The 22594-nt window shown below is 38.0% G+C and overlaps 1 protein-coding gene across 6 annotated transcripts in view; it reads right to left on the bottom strand.

Annotated features, from left to right (window-relative positions):
• Nucleotides 1-22594, bottom strand: part of LOC149566981 (uncharacterized) — a 128147-nt gene that overhangs the window by 64760 nt on the left and 40793 nt on the right. For 3 of the 6 annotated variants that reach the window (XM_089820184.1, XM_089820185.1, XM_089820183.1), the window contains exons 5-9: nucleotides 17193-17545; nucleotides 16926-16993; nucleotides 15078-16834; nucleotides 13156-13253; nucleotides 12776-12961 (exon numbers count right to left, since the gene is read on the bottom strand). In XM_089820184.1, coding sequence (XP_089676310.1) covers nucleotides 12776-12961; nucleotides 13156-13253; nucleotides 15078-16834; nucleotides 16926-16993; nucleotides 17193-17545 — 2462 coding nt within the window. The remainder of the gene's footprint in view (nucleotides 1-12775; nucleotides 12962-13155; nucleotides 13254-15077; nucleotides 16835-16925; nucleotides 16994-17192; nucleotides 17546-22594) is intronic. The other 3 variants (XM_089820189.1, XM_089820188.1, XM_089820186.1) reach the window with 3 other exon arrangements.

Raw genomic sequence — 22594 nt, forward strand, 5'->3', positions numbered from 1 at the left:
CATATACCATGTTCTAGATTTGTCATCACATGGTGCAAATAGAAAATCTTCAAATTTGAAGACCCAAATTCTGGCCATGAGACATTTGTAGCCTCGACTTTATTGAAGTTTGGCTTGTAGTCTGAAGAAGCCAGACAAATGCATGTCTCTGAAGCAAATTGATTCCGTCAAGTTTTGGCATAGGTACAAAGTCTTCTATTATATTCATTCAGGTAGGTAGAAAACACAAACTAGTTCAAGTGGTAACAATTCCACCTCCATGGAGAGTGTTTGTTTGTCCTTGAAGAAACACAATGTTGATTGAATTATGATTTTACCGCAAATACTTCGTTGTTTTTTGTCAAGGAAAGTTATGCCCAGAGACACTTCATACGAAAACAACTATATATTATTAGTCCATGAGCAAATTATGTCGCAGTTACATGGCAATAATTTATTTAATGTAATATCCCTATCCGGATATTAACTGATTTCTCTTTTAACAATATAATCAGAAATAAAACTTTGCAGATAGTTTCTAGCACAATCGAAAACCAGTAGAATTTTCAATAGGGATTTATTCAACTTTTCTCAAATATAACATTCAAACTCACATATAGGCAAAATGGAGTACAATGTTATAATAAAACCCGAAGAATTCTCCACAAGAATATAACCCATTATTTCATAATAATATCCAAGTTATCGAGCATATAACCATGTGTTACAAATCAATAAGATAAAACCAGCCAACTCTTATAACTCCTTAAAATACTTTATTGCATTTTACAATAGCAATACAATAACCAGTACAAAACCCAATCCTAAATACAGATTAACAGTCAGATTGGAATGCTAGAATAAGAACCTGTAAGCACGAATGGAACACCTGAAATGATGTTTCCCGGGACAATGGGTTTACGTCCACTATCTGCCAACACGAGGGGCTACGTCCTCAAACTAGCTGAAAGCTTAAGCTTCCTGAAAACTCTCACTAGAGAGAAAATTGAACTGAATCATAAAATCAAGCATGCCAACAATGAGCCTCTTTCCCCTTTTAATACACATATTTACAACTCTTCGCCTTCCCTCTGGCTTTCGTCCTATACCCCTGTGACTCTTCAACTTCCCTCTGATTATTCGTCTTATTCCTCGGCCTTTTGTCCACTTTATAACATTAAATTGACAATTTAATATTTTGAGTCTGTCTCAAAGTCAATTTTAACATTATATTAAATTAGGCTTCAATATTTCTAATGTCCCAAAAAGGGAACATTACATTTAATGTTTTGGTTCTCAGTCTCAAGATTTTGTGCCATTGTATGGTTGCAACTTGTGCTATAGGTGGATGAAATGGTGTTGATCTTGAAAATGAAGATTATATACAATTTCTACTAGATTATTCTGCTGAAGCTAACATAAAAAATGGCCATTGAAACAACTAGCTACAAATCTTGTAATTTTATATATTCCTTTTTCTAGATACATCACGGAAAAGGATTCTTAGGTTGCTACATACTTTTGAACTGAAATATCCACGTGATTGTCATTTGCCCACTTGTCAATACATAGTCTATACTTGCAAGATAACATATTGCATGTTCTCTGATATTTTAACTGATTACAAACCTCATTGGATAAATTATTACACCTCAAGTAATAGGTTTTTGTATTATATAGCCACATTTTTGCTAATTTAGGCAGAAAAATAGAAAGGTTGAACGGGAACCAACCAAATGCACAGTTTTTTTTTACTTAACTCACTTTTCCTTATTCCAGGTGGAAGTATGAACCAATTTAGCCAATTTTTACAAATGTAGCAGAATTATTGCATTGTAATGCAAGAACTACAAATCGAATAAATGGCTTTTCTCAAGAATCTACTTTGGGCTTAGTGGTGGATTTGAAAGCCTGAAAGGTAAGTGTAATATTCTGCCCTTAATTTTGTGTCAAATACTGAATGTGTAACTGAGGGAAATTTCGTCAAACAGTTCTCAAGTAAGCTGGAAACAACTTCAGTAGTTTGTCTAATCTCACCATAAACTGGTTAAGTCATTCCATCAAATACTTGGCATAAAATTCAAACCTTCACTTTAGGAGCAACTAAGAAAATTTTATATTTTAGGAAATGTTATGAATAACACTAATCAGAATTCTCCCAGATTTTTCCTTCACATATAGATCATATAGATTTTAACCCAATTCTACGCCCAACTTTATTACAAAATGTGATAATGTTTCAATTAAGGCAGAATAAATCTGAGAGTAACAACAGCGAAATAGCTTACGTGGAGGATAATGGTTCAAACTCATAACCCATGCGGCCCAGCTTGGTGAGTTAATTGGTTTTGCAAAGAAGTATCACATCCAACCCGAAGTTCATATGGCCGTCTCAGAAATGCGAAAGTTTTACCCCCGAACTGCCTCACGAGACTTCAACACTCTGCGTGAAATTATTAATCTTCTGCTGCGGACTAAGTGATATGGGTGGCCCCCTCTTCTGATGCTGAATTTATTTGTGCTTCCTTATTAATGCACAATTCACCTTGGCGAATGCAAACTTTCGACCTCCTACCAACCCATGTTTAGAAAGTATCTTGCCCTTGTCATTAACCCGCCTGTATGCCAACAGTTCCAAAATACGAGAATCATAGTTGGATTTTCCTTTTTTCAGTTCACCGTCCTCTCTTGCCAACACTGTTTCTGCCGCTTAAGACATACACCCTCGATTTTCCCCCAATACTAAACCTACATCCATACTATTCCTTCCTCTCAAATGCAAAACATTAATGAATAATCTAGCACATACCCAGTCTGAAGAATCTGAGTATTTAGTTCATAAATTCTCGTGTGTTTTCTAATCCCAATACAAGCTCTCATTTATAACCTCGAAGTGAGGGAAAACACAAGGAGCAAGGAATGTGGGATTAAAACTTCATTTTAGTCCTATAGTCACTTAAAGCCACTTTATAAAGTAAATAGCTTTATAACATAAAAATGACTTAATTCCACACACTTTAATAAAGTTTTAAAGTAAATAAAATTAAACTTCCATTGTGAGTGGTAGGCATCCTATTAGATAACATCGTTAATCTATCCGGATGTGGAGATAGATTAAACTGGTGCCCAAAATACTAGTGCTAAGAAGGGGACATGACAGTCCTCCCTTCCCAGGATTGCTTGCCCTCAAGCAATCTCAATGCTAGATGCTGCAATATAGACTCACCTTCCCAAGTGGCGTCTTCATATGGTAAGTCTTTCCACTGGACTAAATATTCCCAAAAGGTTCTGTTACGCAGCCTCCTCTCTCGGGTTTCAATAACTTCCTCCATCACCAAAATAAGCTTACCCACTTCATCAAGCGGAGGCAAACTCTCTGAGGGTACAATCTGCTGACCCACGGCCTTCTTGAGGCATGAAACATGAAAAACATTGTGGATTCGGCTGTCACCCGGCAAATCCAGCTCATAAGCGACCTCTCCTACCCTCCTGGTGATATAAAAAGGTCCATAAAATCTGAGCTTAAGTTTCTCTTACCCACTTTTCTTCAAGGAACTCTGTCTATATGGCTGTAGATGAAGAAAAACTCTATCACCCACCTCAAAACTCCACTCAGTGCAATGTCGATCAGCGTATAATTTCTACTGATTCTGTGACTGCTAAATATTATCCCTCAGAGCTCGGAGGATATCCTGTTGGTCCATGATCCAATCTTTCGCCAGTGGTGCCCTGTTGTCCTGTAATGGTAAATCAATAAAAGAAAGGGCCTCATAACCATAAAGGGCACGGAATGGAGTCATCTGAATGGACATATGGTAGGTGGTGTTGTAACAATACTCCCCCAGATACAACCACTTAACCCATACTCTCTGCTGCCTTGCAATGTAGTTCCTCAAGTACCCTTCCACCCACTTATTCACTATTTTGGTCTGACCATCTGTCTGTGGGTGATAGTTAGTATTGGGAGTCAGCTCTGTAACTGTCATTCTAAAAATCTCCTGCCAAAAGGTACTGAGAAACCTACTGTCCTTGTCACTCACAATAGTCCTGGGTAACCCATGGAGCCGAAAAACCTCTCAAAAAAACAGCTCAGCTACCTGAGAGGTTGACCAATCTGTGGCGATCGCGAAGAAGTGCGCGTACTTGGTCAATCTGTCTACCACGACAAAGATGCAGTCCCTACTCTACACCCTCGGCAACCCAGTAATAAAATTCATGGAGATACTCTCCCACCTCTAGGCTAGAATAGGGAGAGGCTGATGTAAACCTACAAGAAAATCTTGTTCAAACTTGTTCTGCTGACAAGTTTGACACTCTCTGACATGCTGCGATACATCATCCTTAAGCCCCTTCCAACAGAATCTCTCCCTGATCTGCTTGTAGGTTTTAAAAAACCCCGAGTGCCCTACTGATGGTGCATTGTGTACAGTGCGCACGATATCCCCCTTTAGTTTAGATTCAAGTACTAGGTAGATTCTGCTTTTGTAATATATAACATCATTCATTACCTTGTACCGCTCGTCCTGAAGTATACCATCCATAATCTGACAAGCATGAGCATTTTTTGGAATACTCCACTAATAGCTGGGACCTTCAATCTGCTGAAATCTCAGAAATGGCATAACATGCTAGCACTAGGGGTTGTCAGGAAAGAGCATCAGCAACTATATTATTTTTCCCTTTGACATACTCAATGTCAAAATCATAAGCTTGTATCTTGCTGACCCATTTCTGCTGCCTTTCTTTCAACTCCTTCTGTTCCAGGAAGTAGTGCAAGCTGTTATGATCAGTCTTAACTGTAAATTTACTTCTCACCAAGTACTGCCTAAATTTGGTTAAGGCATGCATTATAGCCTGCATCTCCTTGTCATAGGTGGAATATAGCAACTCGTTGCCCCTATGTTTTCTGCTCTCCAAAGCAATGGGATGATGGTCCTACATCAATACTACCCCTATTCGGCTTCCTGAAGCATCACACTCTAAAATGAAGGGCCTAGAAAAATCATGAAGTGCTAGCACTGGACATGTACTCATCACCTATTTCAGTTTATCAAACGCTGCCTCAGAATCCTCTGTCTAACTAAATGCCCCTTTTCGTGTCAGATCGGTAAGAGATGCTACTACCTGGGAAAAACCCTTGGCGAACCGCTGATAATAGGAACAAAGACAAAGGAAACCCCGTAACTCAAATACATCTCTCGGTGGTGGCCAATCCAGAATTGCCTGTATCTTCTCCTGATGCACCTTAACCCCCTCGGAACCAATTACATGCCCCAAATAGAGAATCTCGGTTAGCCCAAATTCGCACTTAGATTGTTTTGCAAATAAGAAATGCTCCTCCATGAGACTAAGGACCTCATCCAAATGCTGCAAATGTTCTTCCCAAGTCCTACTGAAGATCAAAATGTCATCAAAGAAAACCAACACACTCTTCCTTAGTTGTTTCTTGAAAATATGGTTCATGCATGACTAGAAAGTGGTAGGTGCGTTAGTGAGCCCAAATGGCATCACCAAAAACTCGCAGTGTCCGTAGTGGCATCTGAAAGCTATCTTATGCATGTCCTCCTCACGGACTCGAATCTGGTGGTATCCTGATCGAAGGTCTATCTTCGAGAAATAAACTGCCCCATGAAGCTCATCCAGTAACTCATCAATGCGGGGAATCAAATACCTATTTTTAATGGTTCTCTTGTTCAGTGCGTGGTTGTCTATACACATCCAAAGGGTGTCATCCTTCTTCTTAACCAACACCACTAAAGAGGCAAAGGGGCTAGAGCTGGGTCTGATATTACCCATATCCAAAAGCTCCTTGATCGTCTTCTTTATCTCTTTCTTGTAGTGCCTGGGGTGACGATAAGGGGTGGTAATGACGGGTTTGGCTCCCTCCTCAAGCTCAATAATATGCTCAAACCTCTATCTGGTGGGATTCCCGGAGGTATATCCTCAAACACACTCCTATGCTTGTCTATAACTGTTTGAATGTCATAATGATACTGCTGCCCTATATCCTGTCTCCTTTGAGGAGATGAAACACTCCGTAGCCCACTCTATATCAACATGTCTCAAAATGGCCTCCATCCTGTGAGCTGTAATTAATCTGGGACCACCATCTGGTATGGCTTTTAGGACCACTAACCGATCACCCTGTGCGAATTCCAACTGCATGGTCTCGTGATCAAAAGTGTACCTGCGAAGGGTCCTTAACCACTGTCCACCTAGAATGGCATCCAAACCATCCAAATCGACAACGTAGAAATCAGTCAACAAAAGATAATCGTCAAACTGTATTTGAAGACCATCTACCTTCTCTGTACACCTCAACACTTCACCTCCTACAACCTTCACCTCAAACTCGAGAATGTCAACTATCTGCAAACCTCTCCTAGATACCATCCGTGTACTAATGAAATTATGTGAGGCTCCTATATCCAAGAGGCACGCAATGCGTTGTCCCTTAACCACGCCCCTCACTCTAAAAGGATGACATGCCGGATCACTAGAAAGAGTGGCTATAATTGGAGGTTGTTCCGTGACAATTTTCTTCTTCTTATCTTTAAGGGGCTGCTCTTCAACTTCTTCCTACTCGCTGTCCTCAACCTCTTCATTTTTGGATAGCTTATGTCCTATTGCCATTGGTGTGTTGACCGGTTTGGATTCTTCTAATCCAAACATTTTAAGTATCTCTTTGTGTACTTTGATTATGTCACAAATATACCATGTGTTAGTTGATGTACTTGCAATCCAACAAAAAATTTGATCTCTCCAAACATGGACATCTCAAACTCATGTTTCATTTTGTCAACAAAACTTTTGCAAAGCACTTCCTTTCCTCCAAAAACTATGTCATCCACAAAGATTTCAGATACAATAATATCCTTACCTTCTTCTGATTTGATGTACATGTTGCTGTTATCATTAGTTATTTCAAATCCTATTTGCACTAGATACTTGTGAAGTCTCTCATACCATGCTCTAGGTGCTTGTTTTAGACCATAGAGTGCTTTATGTAGTTTGCAAACCATATCCCTATTGTTGTCATCAACAAATCCTTCTGGTTGTTCAATATAGACTTCCTCTTACAATATACCATTCAGAAAAGCAGACTTTACATCCATCTGATAGACTTTAAAACATTTATATGCAGCATATGCAAGTAAAGTTCTTACTCCTTCCATTCTAGCAATGGGGGCAAATGTTTCCCCATAGTCTAATCCTTCTTCTTGAGCATAACCCTTACATACTAGTCTAGCTTTATTTCTAGTAATCTCACCATTCTCATATAGCTTGTTTCTAAATACCCACTTGGTGCCAATCACATTCTTGTCAACTGGTCTGGGAACCAAACTCCAGGTTTTATTCTTCTTTATTTGATCAATCTCTTCTTCCATAGCTTTATACCAGTCATCATCTTGTAATGCGCCATATACTGTATTAGGTTCAAATTTGCTGATCAGACATGATTCATTTTTAGTCTATTCCTTGTCATTGGTCTTGCATCTTTGTCACCAATTATTTGTTCAGCAGGGTGATGTCTTTTTAAATATTTGGATAATCTTGGTTCTGTCCTTATTTCCATGTTTGATCTTTCAGATTCAGGATCACTATGCACTTCGTTGTCAGGTAGTTCTATATCTCTTTCATGTGTACTGGCTTCAGAGCCAGAATGTGTATTTCCTTCATTCTGTGTTTCAAAATCCAACAGGGGAGAAGTGGATTTCTACTGGTTTTTATTTCCTTGGCTTGATGTAGATCCCCTGTAAGGTTTCTTTGGAGGCTGTAATATTGATGAGGGCGAATCCAAATCATGAGCTATCTTGATCACGTCATCCAAAGTGTTTGGTTTAAGGACCTTAGCCAAACCCCTAAATCTGTCCTTTAAAACTTCTGTGAATAGCATCACTTTCCGTTGTTCTGACATATCTGGCACCATAACTAATATATGCTGAAACTCATCAATGAACTTATCTAAAGATCCACTCTGATGTAACTGAGCCAAATCCCTGTAATAGACTTCAACATCCTTCCTGTCAAACCAGGTATCATATGAAGTTATGAGGCCATGATTCTCTGTGACTAATCCATGATGCCACTGATCATACGTGGCTCCCTCTAGGTGCATGGTCGCAAATCTGATGGCTTCCGCTTCAGCCATGGGCTTAAGTGTCAAATAAATATCCAGCTTGTGAATCCAAGCTCTTGTAGATGTTTGACCACTGCCATCAAAGGTGGGGAGAGTAAGTTTGTTCATAACATGTTTTAAATCCCTGTTAGGTGCTCTCGATCTCTAATCCTGCTGCTGCCTATTAACCTCTCTTTTCTTATTTAAATACTAAACGAAGGTCAAATTTTGTCTAATAGGATCCGGAAACAAATCCCACTCATCTAATGTTGCCATAACATTATCTAGTAATAAATTTGGAGCTGCAGGTGGTACGACTTCCTCTTCTACATTAAAAACTGGCATCAAGGGTCTGTCTGTGTTATGTGTAGGAGCTCTAGCTGCCCAAGGAGACCCAGCTATACTATCACCTCCACTATGATGGCTAGGAGCCCTTCTGTGGACCGGAAGCAATTGTTGTATAGTACCTGCTAATTGCTGAAGAGCATTTGCAATGTTGTTTTGTCCATCTCTGATAGCCCATAAAGTTTCCTGGACTTCCCTGTCTTGCTCCTCTTCATTACGTGCCATTTGAATGTTGTCTTCTGGTTCAACCTGTCCCAAATGATCAACCTGTTGAGTAATATCAGCTTGTTCACTTGTTTCCAAAGTTATTTCCTCATCAACAGAAAAACTATCTTCAATATCAATATGTACTGAGGAGTCTGCTTGTTCTGGCTATAAGTGGTTGAATTTATGATGTCTTCTACTCATTCCTGGCTGTCATTTCTAGGGTGATAATGGTCTGCAAAAATTTAATTATTTCCCACAAGATGGCAGGTCTTGTGGCTCTGATACCACTGTAATATTCCGCCCTTAATTTTGTGTCAAATATTGAATGTGTAACTGAGGGGAATTTGGTCAAACAATTCTCAAGTAAGCTGGAAACAACTTCAATAGTTTGTCTAATCTCACCATAAACTGGTTAAGTCATTCTATCAAATACTTGGCATAAAATTCAAACATTCACTTCAGGAGCAACTAAGAAAATTTTATATTTTAGGAAATGTTATGAATAACACTAATCAAAATTCTCCTAGATTTTTCCTTCACATATAGATCATATAGATTTTAACCCAATTCTATGCCCAACTTTATTACAAAATGTGATAACATTTCAATTAAGGCAGAATAAGTCTGAGAGTAACAACAGCAAAATAGCTTACGTGGAGCATAATGGTTCAAACTCGTAACCCATGTGGCCCAGCTTGGTGAGTTAATTGGTTTTGCAGAGAAGTATCACGTCCAACCCGAAGTTCATATGGCCATCTTAGAAATGCAAAAGTTTTACCCCCGAACTGCCTCACGAGACTTCAAAACTCTGCGTGAAATAATTAATCTTCTGCTGCGGACTAGGCGATATGGGTGGCCCCCTTTTCTGATGCTGAATGTATTTGTGCTTCCTTATTAATGCACGATTCACCTTGGCGAATGCAGACTTTCAACCTCCTGCCAACCCACATTTAGAAAGTATCTTGCCCTTGTTGTTAACCCACCTGTATGCCGACAATTCCAAAATACAAGAATCACAGTCGGATTTTCCTTTTCTTCAGTTCACCATCCTCTCTTGCCAACACTATTCCCGTCGCTTAAGACATACACCCTCGATTTTCCCTCAATACTGAACCTGCGTCCATACTATTCCTTCCTCTCAAATGCAGAACATTAATGAACAATCTAGCACGTACCCAGTCTGAAGAATCCGTATGCCTGGCTCTTAAAATTTCCCAGATACAATCCTTAAACCACTTGCCGATTATGCCAATATTGAATTCCAAGATTGAAAAGATTGGGGTGACGTCCAACCAATTCCAGAAATGAAACTTGAGGGTTTTCGTCCTCAGAGTTTCCAAACCAGTCACATTAAAGCAACCAGAACTTACAGTATTTAGTTCATAAATTCTCGTGTGTTTTCTAATCCCAATACAAGCTCCCATTTATAACCTCAAAGTGAGGGAAAACACAAGGAGCAAGGAATGTGGGATTAAAACTTCATTTTCATCATGTAGTCACTTAGAGCCACTTTATAAAATAAATAGCTTTATAACATAAAAAATGACTTAATTCCACACTTTAATAAAGTTCTGAAGTAAATAAAATTAAACTTCCATTGTGACTAGTGGGCATCCTGTTAGATAACATGGTTAATCTATCCGGATGTGGAGATAGATTAAACTGGGGCTGAAAATACTAGTGCTGAGAAGGGGCCATGACAGTAAGGTGTGGCGTCCAAAAGGAAAGCCATGCAGCTCGGAAGTATCCAAGCATCAACCAGTGACGAAAACGAATTGAGCAATCATTCTTCATGTCAACTATCTAGAATAGCATGAATCTACAGATGTTGAAGGGAAGAGCATTGTTTATGAAATGGGCAGAGACTGGTCAACATTTTCTAGCATTCGTCAGTGGAGTGATCAACAATGGGATAAGAACTTTGGGATCAAAACCCTTCAAAATTATTTTTATCTGGTTATTTGTTAAAGTGGTAGAGAGAAACAATTGATTTTAAATAATGGGTTGTTCACAATGGGAGGCATGTGATTTTAATAGGATTTGTCTCCAAATTTTAATCCCTTATAGGCTTCTTGATTTATTTTTACAATCTTATGACTATTGGGAGTTGGAAACACTCGATCTTATGAATATTGGGAGTTGGAAAGAAAGACCTTAACTAAGAGGCAGAGAAAGTGGTAGACAGGAGAACTTTCAGGAACATGGAGCTTCAGACAATGGGCCAGTGCCACTAAGGGTGGGTTGCCAAGCTCGTGAGGACCCAATGCTAGACAAAGAAACTCTTGGAGAAGTCCCTACCTTTGAAATGGTTGGTAAACAAAAAGCAATCTCAGGCAGTGCAGAAAACCTGACCAATGACCCAAAAAACAAACCTCTAAAACAAGAGAAACCAAAGGACGTGTTGATTAGAACAGAATCCGTTTGAGCTTGTAGGGAGTTCACCCCAATTCCCAGTGAAGTGATCCGGAATAATCAAGTCAGTAGTTGATGAAAATGTTTTTTAGGACTCCAGAAGAGGGATGCCTTTTCCAGGCCAGGTCCCTTCCTTCCCCAAGATCTAATCCTTGATGGAAGCCTTGGCAACGCAAGGAAGCTTTTTAAAAAGGATCATGGGATTTCCATGGATGAGGAACCACCTACATCTTTTAAGAACATACATGTATCCCCTTCTAAAACAGTTAAACCTTCTTTATCAAGGGCTGAAAAAAGAGCTGATTCTTTGGAAGGAGAATCAAGGGATGCTACTGATCCTGAATCATCAGAGGAAGACGACATTCTTAGTTTGGAGGACATCAGAGAAGTTGTGATGAAAATAATGATTAGCCAATCCAAAGCAAAGACAAGGAAGGTAAAGGTGGGAGGGAAAAATATAGGGGACACAAATAGAATTTGGAATATTTTGAAACAGGTGGAAACGAAAAGGGGCAAGGGAAGTTAAGTTATGGGACGGATTAATCCTTCCCAGACAGAAATGAAAGAATGCTCTTGGAATGCACCTTAAAGAATCCGGCCAGCAGAAAACTCTGGTAAGATTTTGTACAACTACATAGAATAACATTTGCATTACCAAGTAAAAGCACACTGTTGCCATTGATTGCATTATCAACATGTGCCACATAATCTTGAAGCACAAAAAAAAAAGGCCCTAGCGGTCTTTGTAAACATCAAGGACTTCTTTCAAACACAAGTCTTTGTGTGGCTAGTATTTTACCAAGACTTGGTAGTCAAACTAAGTCTTCAAAAGGGCGGCAAATAAGTTTCTTTTAGAATTTTATGTTGGAGAAAGGAGCTAGCCAGTCATGTCTTCTGAAAATGTATCTATTCCAGGACAAGTTGGGTGTGTTTACAATGTTCACCTAACTATTTACTCATTGTTCCCTTTTCTTGATGAGGTCCTCTTCTAGTTATACTTCAATGATCAGGGATAGCTGCAAAAATTATTGCATACAATCCAGTTGACCACTATCGGTTTCTTGTAGAAGAAAAGATGTGAAGTTAGGGCTATTAAGGCGTTCAAACCACAACTGCTGCTCTCCATCAGCCCCTAAGCTACAAGGGCAGATTCACATAACAAGCTTCTTTCTACTTTAAAATTAGAGATATTGAATCTTTTGAAGCATGAGTAATGATGGTGAGCTACAAGAGGCTTCTAGGAGAATTGAGGTACTTCATTGATGGACCAGTTAGCTTCCATTTCTCAAAGCACACCATTACCACTCAGATTACTCAAATTCCCCAGCCTATCATTTTACCAAAACCCCTTTAAAAAAAATTACATATAGATATTTACACTGCATTAAAGAAATAAATTATAATAATGTTCATGAATAACCATACACACTATTAGTAGACAACACTAGAGAGCACTGCCTGAAGAAAAAGATTAAATAAAGAAGAGAGGAATTCGATAATAAAGGGGAAAAGAAATTCACTAGCACTAATTTTGTCAGTGATGGAATGCTTTTCTCAAAAATTACAGCATTAAAAGAGATGATTGGATATGAATCTAAAGTAATGCAATATAATGTGTATGCTGAAAGTTTGACATAAGGGATAATTAGATACACATCTAAGCTAACAACAAAAGGGCAAATCATTATGGAAACACCATTTCAATCTTCTTACTTGTGAGCTTCTATGTCACTGAAAAATTCTTTCTGCCTTTCCCGAATTCTCCTTTGACGTTCTTCTTTCATTTTCAGTTCAAGTCTTTCTAACTGCTTGATGCGCCTTCCAGGTCTATTCTTCTTCATTGTTTTTGAGATCTCAATGTCAGATGTAATGGGCTTGAAAAAATCATGTAAGAAGTCCCTAGTATTAATCATACAGTCAGTTAATGTATCAGATGAAAGAACCTTCCACATTCAAGTACTTTCAAACTATTTCCCACTTCAATATATCAAATCTAGGTTAAAATATACCAAAACTGCTTTCCAACAAAAAGCGGAATTAACAATAAAGCGACAATTTCTCAATGCATAAGGAGAAAATGAAATGTAGAGTACCCGCGCAATCTCCGCTGCAATTGAAGAAGTTGAAGCTTTTTAAGTTCAATGACACTCTTAGTTTTAGCAGAAATATCCTCTGAAGAGCTAACAACCTCCTGCTTTATTATATCATCAGAGTAAGAGTTATTCCATCTGGACATATTAGTGCAATTACCATAGATATTGACATTTATGAGAAACATTATGTTTTTATAATTAATAGTATTACTATGATCCTATGATAGCAATTAATGCATTTTGTCCACAAAATAAACAAAAAACAATTCATCTTTTGAATCAATGCTTGTCAATGAAACAAAACAGAACATGAACAGTAACAATTACCAACAGTGAAGATCAATGATTCTAGTTAGCATAAAAGCTTTAAAAATAACAGCAGTCAGAATGCAATGATACAGTTTAGTATGAGAAAATATAGTACACATTCCATCTCAAGATTTCATCCATATTACTAGTCCAGCTTTGTTGTATTTTATGTCAATTATTCAGCACTGTCTTATCTAAGTGAGTTATAACATATTACAGAGATAAATTTAGCAACTACAATTCCCACCTATACGTACTCATTGTCACATCTTATAGTGGTGTACCAAGTAATCATAAAATAGTAAAGCGACCAATCTTTAGAGTCATGACACCATTTGTTAGCATAAAGAATACCACAGTTACCAGCATAAGAAACAACTGAATGAGGTTTGGTCCAGAAAGATCTTCTGGCCTTACCCAAACCTATGTATTAACTTTATAGTTTTAAATAGAAAGAAACCTAAAATGCATTTCAGTAATGCTGCAATTAAAACACATACAAAATAAACTACAAATTAAAATAGTAAAGCCCAATGCTTTAAAAGAACAAGAATATTAAGTTGCCAAATGCAGATTTTGGAACCAAACTAGGACACTTTTATCCAATATTGAAGAGTTTCCTAATGTTTGAAAGCAATGGAAACATTTTAGAGAATTTCTCACTAATTCAAAGATGCCAATAGAATATCAACAACTCCCTTACCTTTGAAATGTACAATAAATTGCTTCAATGCATACTCTCCTACTGCACAATTGTAATACCTCCTTAAAAAACTCAAACAGGTAGCAGTACATTGATTCGGTGCAAAAGAATGAATAATTTACGAAGGTTCAAAGAGAATCTCAATAGCCAAAGAACATGGAGAGACTTCTAGCTGATATAGGGAAAAATGCCATGATACTTCTGCATCCACCATGGCAGATCTAAACCCACAATGATAAGACTGAAAAGCCACCACCTTGTTTATGTTGGTTCTCGATGACAAGTGTTCTTTGATTCTGCTGTAGTTGGATCACTCATAACATACTCCATCGCGTTGAATAGAAATTCCAAACAGTGGCTTAGTAAAGTCAAACTAACTTACTTTCATTAGCCAATTCACATCATATGAAATAAAATATATAACTGGGTAAATAACACCTAAAACCAGAGTGAGGGAGTGGAACTTTTAAATAACCCTTGCATCAAACTACTTTGATAACATTCTATTCGGATCCTAGGATATAAAATAAACTACTTCAAAAATCTTCTATTGGAATCATGCATTGTGTTTTAATTGTCAGTATTAGTGAAGCTTATATTCAACATTATAGTACAGGCATACCTAGCCAGATTAAAATCGTGCAAGCGGTAAAAGAAATGACATTTGGCAAGCCAGGTAGCTTATAATCACTATATGTAGCCAAATGTATTTCTTGATGACTTCAGCATAAATTAATTTGCAGAAATATTACTAAATAAAACTTAGCAGGTAGCCAATGCACCTTGACCAAAAGGCAATTTAGCACATACTATTTAAATTCTCATCTACAGAAAAACACTACTACTAGAAAAACAAGTTAGACATCAACCTAAATTGTAAAGAAGCATCTCTGATACAAGAAAAACATGCCTTTAAGTGATGGAAGCAAACTGCAATCTTTGCTTCTGTCTTTCTTTGTTTCTGTGCCCAATTATGTTCTTCAAGTTGCTTCCTCTTCCGCTGGTTATGAACCCACTTCTCAACAGTAGTGTAGTTTGGCTTGGACAGAAAAGCATGGGAATCCTCTGGTGAACTGTCCTTTTCTTCTTGATCAAGAGCCATGTTTTGATTCCCATTTTGAAATCTGGAGTTATCAGTCAGGGCTCCATTGTTAATAGTAAACGAAGAACTTGCTTTCCTTTGGCCATCAAAACTACCCTGCTTGCTTACATGTTGAGGGAATGAACCTGCAAGCTTAGGGTATGATTCGCTCATACTTTTTGCACTAACAGATTCTGAACCAATGGTGCTGTTTTCACCCATCATTGGTTTCATTAACACTCCACTGTCTCGTTGCACAATAGGCAACCCCATAGATTTGGCTATGTGCATGAATCTTTCCAATGTAATAAATTCCCCATTCGGCATCCTAATCATCCTTCCGGAGGAAGACATGGGCCTGTCCATATGAGATCCTGCAGCCACATTCTGTGTACTGGCTAAATGAGTGGCATTTGCAGGCTTCTTTCCATCTTTGTTCTGAGAATCCATTACTGTATCTTCAGTTTTCTTGTTATCAAGTGTTTGTTTACCATCCGGAATGTTCTGCTTATCTTTGGCAGTTGCATTTGATGCTCCAGCTTCAAGAACACCAGAAGGTACCCTCTCAAGCTGCTTCCCTGGGCTTAAAACTGAGGTAACCATGCTGTTTTCATTTGCTGCCCCCGGACTGCTACTTATTAACTTCACAGAAACTTCCTGAAGTTCCACCAAGGAAGCCTTTTCAGCTGTAGTTTGAGATTGTGTCTCTTGTCCTCCAACTGTTGGTTGAGATTGTATCTCCAGTGATGCAACCTTTTCTTGGGGTTGTGCATCTGGTGCTGCAACTTTTTCTTGGGGTTGCATGTCCAGTCCAGAAACGTTTTCTTGAGGTTGTGCATCCAATATCGCAAGCTTTTCTTGAGGTTGTGTATCCAGTATAGCAACCTTTGATTGAGGTTGAGAATCCGGCCTGGCATCCTTTTCTTGAGGCTGTGGGTCCTGTCCAGCACCCCTTGCTTGAGGTTGTACATTAAATTCTGCAACCTTTTTTGTTTGAGCCTGTGCATCAGATCCTCCAGGCTTTGTTATTTGAGGTTGATCATCAAGTACTGCAACCTTCGCTTGAGTTTGTGCATCAGACCCAGCAACCTTTGCTTGACCTTGCAATTCAGATCCTGCAATTTTTGACTGAGGTTGCATATCTGGTCCCCCAAAATTTATCTGAGATTGTGAATCAAGCTGAGAAGAGTCGCACTGCTTTCTTTTCGACTTTGTTCTTTCCTGTGCTTGTTCTGCAGCTTCAGCTTTCCTTCGTGCAGCCATAACTTGTTTCCTCTCTTCTCTTGTTAACTTTGGATCAATACGTGGATATTTTCTACGTTTCCCTCTCTGTGTTGTTTCCATTTCTTTTGATGATGATTCAGCTTCCACTGGACTTCCACTACATGAAGTGGAAGGGGTAAGCTTTGGAGTAAGGGACTTTTCAGTTTCATTGTCTTTACTTTCAATCACTTTCCTTTCCTGGACTGCATTAGATGGCCCTTCACCTGCCTTTCCCTCAAAGAAGTCTTCCTTATCTGACCCATGCTTTTCTCTATTTCCAATTTCAGTTTCAGAAGTTCCTGCTGAGAAACAAATATTTGTGCCTGATCAATTGAATTCCATGTTTAGATATAAAGAATTATTCCCATTAAAAAACTACCATTTAAAATTCCCTAGGGCTTTATCAGTCACTACCTTTGATTTTTGTCTGATTGATATTCAATGCAACTTCCAAATGTGCCGTTTTTGGAGGAATTTTATTTCTGCGAAAGAAAAAAAGATCAGTGGTTTTCTCAATTATCTCAAGACATAAAATACAGAAAACTCACAATTAAAAACTATGGATATATCTTGATAAATCTAATATGCATAGTATAATACGTGGTAGTAAATTAGACATTTAATTAATATAACCCAGATTATCATGTATAAAAACTGGCTTAAGCTGAGAAAAATCCCAACCTGAAAGCTAGGAAAACAAGACACTGAGCTCTGAGTTGTTTGAGTTGATAATCCTTAAATGGTGAGTTTGGGAACAAAGGTCCTTGTACAGCAGACCCATACTTCACATTATTCTGTAAAGACGAGTTATCAGACTTCACACTTTGTATGGCAACACTTGATTCATTTTTTACTCCTTTAACAGACCCTGCCGATATTGACTTTAAGGCTGAAACATTTTCTCTGTCATCATTGACATTCTTCTCATTTTTCTGCATTCCTTGTTCTGCACATGCTTCTGCATCAAACATTACACCATCCTGAGCAGAAGCAACTCCAATCTGATCCAATGATGATTTACCCTTGTTAATTTCCTGTAAGAAAATATTCAAATATAAGGTATTTATCATGACCACAACAGCATGAATTTCCAAAATGCTTTATACTGCAACAAACAAGAAAAATTTCATCTCTTTCCAACCACTCTAGAAGAGCATGGTGGAAAGGGAACCTTTATAAAACTAAGAATTGTTAGATTTCTCCAGATAAGAGACTCCAGAGTTAAATAGATCAGTTGAGGATAAAACTGGGCCTGCCAGTCATTGTGACCCCTTCAAACATTGTTGTGAGGGAAAATCTGTTCTAATTTTCTAGGGAAAAAAAAGGGAAATATCATTGTTAATAAAGCTCTCTGTGTCATAGAACCATTATTCTTTCCACTCAAAATCAAGTCTCCTGTCAACTAACTATAGATTTCAACAACTTTAATCTTCTTTATCTCTATAGTTTGCTAAAAAAGTCGTCCAACAATCCTCAGTCTAATTTGGTGTCCAATCCTTGCTGATCTGGTAAGAATGTATCCATGACTTATTTCAGCTTGATTGTGATTTTTTGAGGCCAGTTTGTAACGACCTTGGTTTGTGGGAAATAAAGTTAGTATATTCCAGGCTTTCGACCTGCTCTTGACTTACTCTGTTCAATGGCTGGTGGCTAAAAGAACAAGCTAACATTTAAGTTTTCAAGTTTCAGTGAGCATAACTTCTGTGGATTGAACACTTAGAGTTAATGTTAGTCTAGAAAAACCTTGTGTTCGCTTTCCTTTATCAAATCTTGTGGGTTCTTGTTGATTTAGTGAGGGCACTGAGGACTTGCTGGTTGATATTTCAAACTTATTTTGCGTCATCCCTTCTCTGATTCTCATTCTCAGCATTTTTCAATGCTCTGGTAGTTTTTTAACAGTTTCTTTGCCGGGCAGGTTAAGTTTCATGCTCCCTGTGGGGTTTTGGCAATGAAGCTTGTTTCCATCTTTTGGGCCTTCTCTTTTTCTTGTACTTTCCGCTTTGCTTGTGTAAAGAAATGTTTGAAGAAACTTTCTAAACCATGTTCTAAGGAATCAACAAGTCCAGCGCAATCCTCTAGTCAACTGCTGAAATAAGATTCAAATGGGAAATAGCAGATGCATATCCTCCAAAAATGATGGGGAAAGGTTGAAAATCACCAATTCTGAGAAATCAAATTCTAGAGATAGAATTACTGCTCAGGATTAAGGCGATGCAGGAGAATACTATATCAGGAAAGGAGCTAGAAATTGGATATGAGTTTGGTATGAAAGAATTAAATTAGATTAAAATGTTGAGATTCAAACCTAAGAACAAGTATTACATAATACAAACAATAAATAAATGTAATGATCCCATTTTTTTATGCCATTTTGTGCTGCAAGCATTGGCTAGTTTTGGGGAATGTTTGAAGGTTCTTAGATACACTAGGGTGGTTCCAATGTTCTTGGTGAGCTCCACTCTCAGTTTTAGAGGATTTCAACAGTAGTTACTATTTAATAATTTATAGCAAATGCTTGCATGGCACTTATCTTCCTGTGCTTTTTAAGGTTTGTTCTCTTCGGTCTAAACAGAACACTACTATTTATAGTAAGATTTTGCATGGCACCAAATTTTCTGGGTCTTTCTAGGTTTGTTTAATTTTCACACGCAGTGAACACTATTATTTATAGTAAGTGCTTGTGTAGCATCAATCTTTCCAGGTTTTTCTAGGCTTGTTCTCTCTTGTTCTTGGAAAACACTACCATTAAAGGTAAGTGTTTGCATGGCGTCAATCTTTCTAATATTTTTTGGCTAAGGAAGGCAATCTTGGCCCTCAATAAGAAAGAATGTTTCCATTTCTGAGAGGCCAATTCCATTTCTGAAATTTGAAATTGGAATTTAAATTAAAAAATCAAACATAAACAAGCGACAAAATTATGCTTGACGGAAGATTGTATAAACATTACAAGGCAAATTCAATCAGATTCCCACCAAACATTTGAGCACATGGCTGATTAGATGCAAATTAAAGTCAGGATCAGGCTGAAGGGTGCGAATTTTGGGAGACTTGAAACCAAGAAACTCAAAATTCTTTCAACATTTTGATCAAGTATGACTGGGGCTCGACTTTGCTCGACTTTGCTAATGATAAAATTATAAAATCAAATGTCTTGGTGGGTGTTTTCAAGGGGAAATAGAGTATTTCAGACCTAGAAAATCAGAAATCAGAATTCAAATGGAAATTAGAAATTGTTTAATGTCAATGCATGGAAAGGGTTAAGATAGTAAACCAGATAAATCCTTTCATCCAAATGCAACTCCAATGTCAAATTAAAATCATATTGTGATATTGCTATCAGAATTCAGCTGTCGAACTGTTTAAGTTTTAAATCATATTGTTAGGGAAAGATGTTTTTTTGAAATTGTTTTGCAAGGAAATGAAGAAGGGAGGGTTGAAGGACAGGGAGTAAGAACATCATGATTTCAAGACGTCAAGTAAGATGAAAGTAAAAGGTTGAGTTGGAATTACAAACACCAAGGCTCAAATCACAGCTACAAGGAATTCCAAGATCAACACAAAGGAGACCCAATCTCAGCATGAAATATGATTTCAAATTCAAGAACCAACATGAAATCGCTAGACCAAGGGAAATTTCAAGTGATATGAGAAGACGTAAAGGTTGAGAATCAAAAGTAGAAAATGGAAGTACAAATGCAATAGCCAAAAAGGAAAAGGATTATGAGATGCCTTATTTACATCTTGCCTTGCAAAATGATACAAGAAGCCATAATTGATGTGAGGACCAATGTTGTATATCCAAATGTGTTATTAACCTCAACCAAGGGAGATGATTGAATTGCATATATACACATCTCATGGTATATAGAAAGTGAGGATGCAAATCGAGTTCAAAGTCATGAAGAAAGATCAAGGCCAAGACATCAAGATAATAACTACAAGTTCATGAACATCTCAATAAGAAGGTTTCCAAAATTTGGAGGATGAAAAAGTAGAGTTGAAACCAAGATTGCAAGATAAAGCTGAGGTGGTGCCCACTCATCTTCTTCAAAAGATTAAAGGATTCCAACTTGCATGTCTAAATTTCAATTCTATTTGGGCTCCTTTAGGATCGGCTCCCACTAGCTCCACATTCTAACAAAGCTAGCCCGATTTGCAACCTTCGTGCCTTGGCAGAGGCAAAAATGGAGACTCACTTCATCTTTTGTTGTCCCATCTACTACAATGACAAGGGGAGGTTTCATTGTTTATTCAAAGAATGCAGATCCATTTCATCTTTCTTCAGATACACCATCCAGCAGTGTCTTGCACTTTATCTCCAGGAGGTTATGCAACTTCATGAGCACACTTTGTAACTCATGTTCCCTTCGCATCAGACATCGAACCAGCTTATCACTTCATTCTTCTTGATCATTATGGGGGCCCAAACCATGAAGCAACCACTCGTCACTCCTACTTCCCGTCACACCACCCCTGTGAGACCTCGTAACAAGTACACTCAGCAGTGGCACCACACCTCCAGTGCTATTCTGAGACATTTGCAGATCACTCTCACCCCAGACCGTATCCTTTGGTGCTAGACTTCTTACTTCCTAGGAAGGACCTCTAGTCTTCCCTCTTCGGTTCTTTTGCTTTCTTGTTTGTTATTTCCCTGGAAGCTGTTAGGTGCTCCTGTTGTTGGCGTTTCCCCTATATGTATGCTTTCAATCCCTTAAGAACCCCTTTGTGATCTCTTGTTGGACATTAAAAAATTTATCTTATCTTAGCAGAAACCTTCTCATTGACTCCACTTGCTGAGGACAACCTCCTCTGAAGAATGAGCAAGCAATAAAGACTTACCTTTCAAAACAGTTCTCTTTTTGCTAGATTTTTTATGTATGCTCATCATTCATTGAAGAGTGCCAAGCAATCAGATGTGGTAACTATCAGTGCCAAGCAATCAGATGTGGTAACTATCTTTTATTTCCTCTGCAGTTTGTATGTTTTTCTTTTTACCTTTTATGCTTTCTGCATCTGCTTGGCCTCTCATACCCAGCACACACTCATCCTTGTATATCTATCCATCTATTTAAGGGTGCAAAGCAATCACATGTGGTAGCTATCTTTTACTTCCCCTGCTGTTTGTGTCCTTTCTTTTTAGCATTCAGAAACAAGAACAGAAATATAATCTTTTTAGTATTAAGAAACAAGTAACAGAAAGATAATATCAGGCAATGAAATTCTTAACCATTGAGAAAAGTGGAGAGAAACAAATTTTGGATCAAAAAAATGATATGAACTTCCTCTGCTGTTTGTGTGCTTTCATTTTTGCATTCAAAAACGAGAACTGGAAGACAATATCAGCCAAGTAAACTCTCAAACACTGAGAAAAGAGGAGAGAAACAAGTTTTGGATTATTCTGACTAGGAATATTCTGTATGGAAATATTCTGACTGCCATGATCAGTCCTTCAGTTGTGAGAGTAAAACTCTTAGTCTGACATATTCCATAAACACTGTTTATATATTGATGAACACATCCATTCTTATGGTGGTTGTATCACTGAGTGAGAAATTAATACAACTGAGAATCCCAGGTTGAGAGTGAACTTAGCCTGTTGTTTACAGGTGAACCACTATAATATTTGCGTCTGCTATGTTAGTGTTTATTATTCTGATTTATTTATTTTATTCCTCTTCTTCTGCACTTCATTTTGAGTTCAAAGTTCAACAATTGGTATTAGAGCCTAGGTGAGGCTAGAGCAGAGATGGAAGAGGGTGAAGTTGATTTCATCATCAACAAATTTAATCGTCATGTGCACTGGTGGGATGGCTGGATAAATAAGCCAAAAACTGAACAAGAAGAAGACTTTAAAGCTCTCAAATTTCAGCTGAGTGCAATTCTTGAATGCATAGGTGATGCACACCGTAGCAAAGACATCGTGGAAGAATTGCGGAAAAGGAAAATGATAGACACGACAGGCAAATCTGTAAAAGATCTAATGTTGGCCATTTTTTAAATGACTTCTCTTGCTTCTGGTTTCAACCTCAATGGTCAAATTAATTTTGCTTCCAGCATTCATAGGATGCTGCAAGCTAGAATAC

The sequence above is a fragment of the Cupressus sempervirens genome, chromosome 3 (assembly GCF_028749045.1).
Source record: "Cupressus sempervirens isolate cs-2001-9-10 chromosome 3, ASM2874904v1, whole genome shotgun sequence".
In the NCBI taxonomy this organism is placed as follows: Eukaryota; Viridiplantae; Streptophyta; class Pinopsida; order Cupressales; family Cupressaceae; genus Cupressus; species Cupressus sempervirens.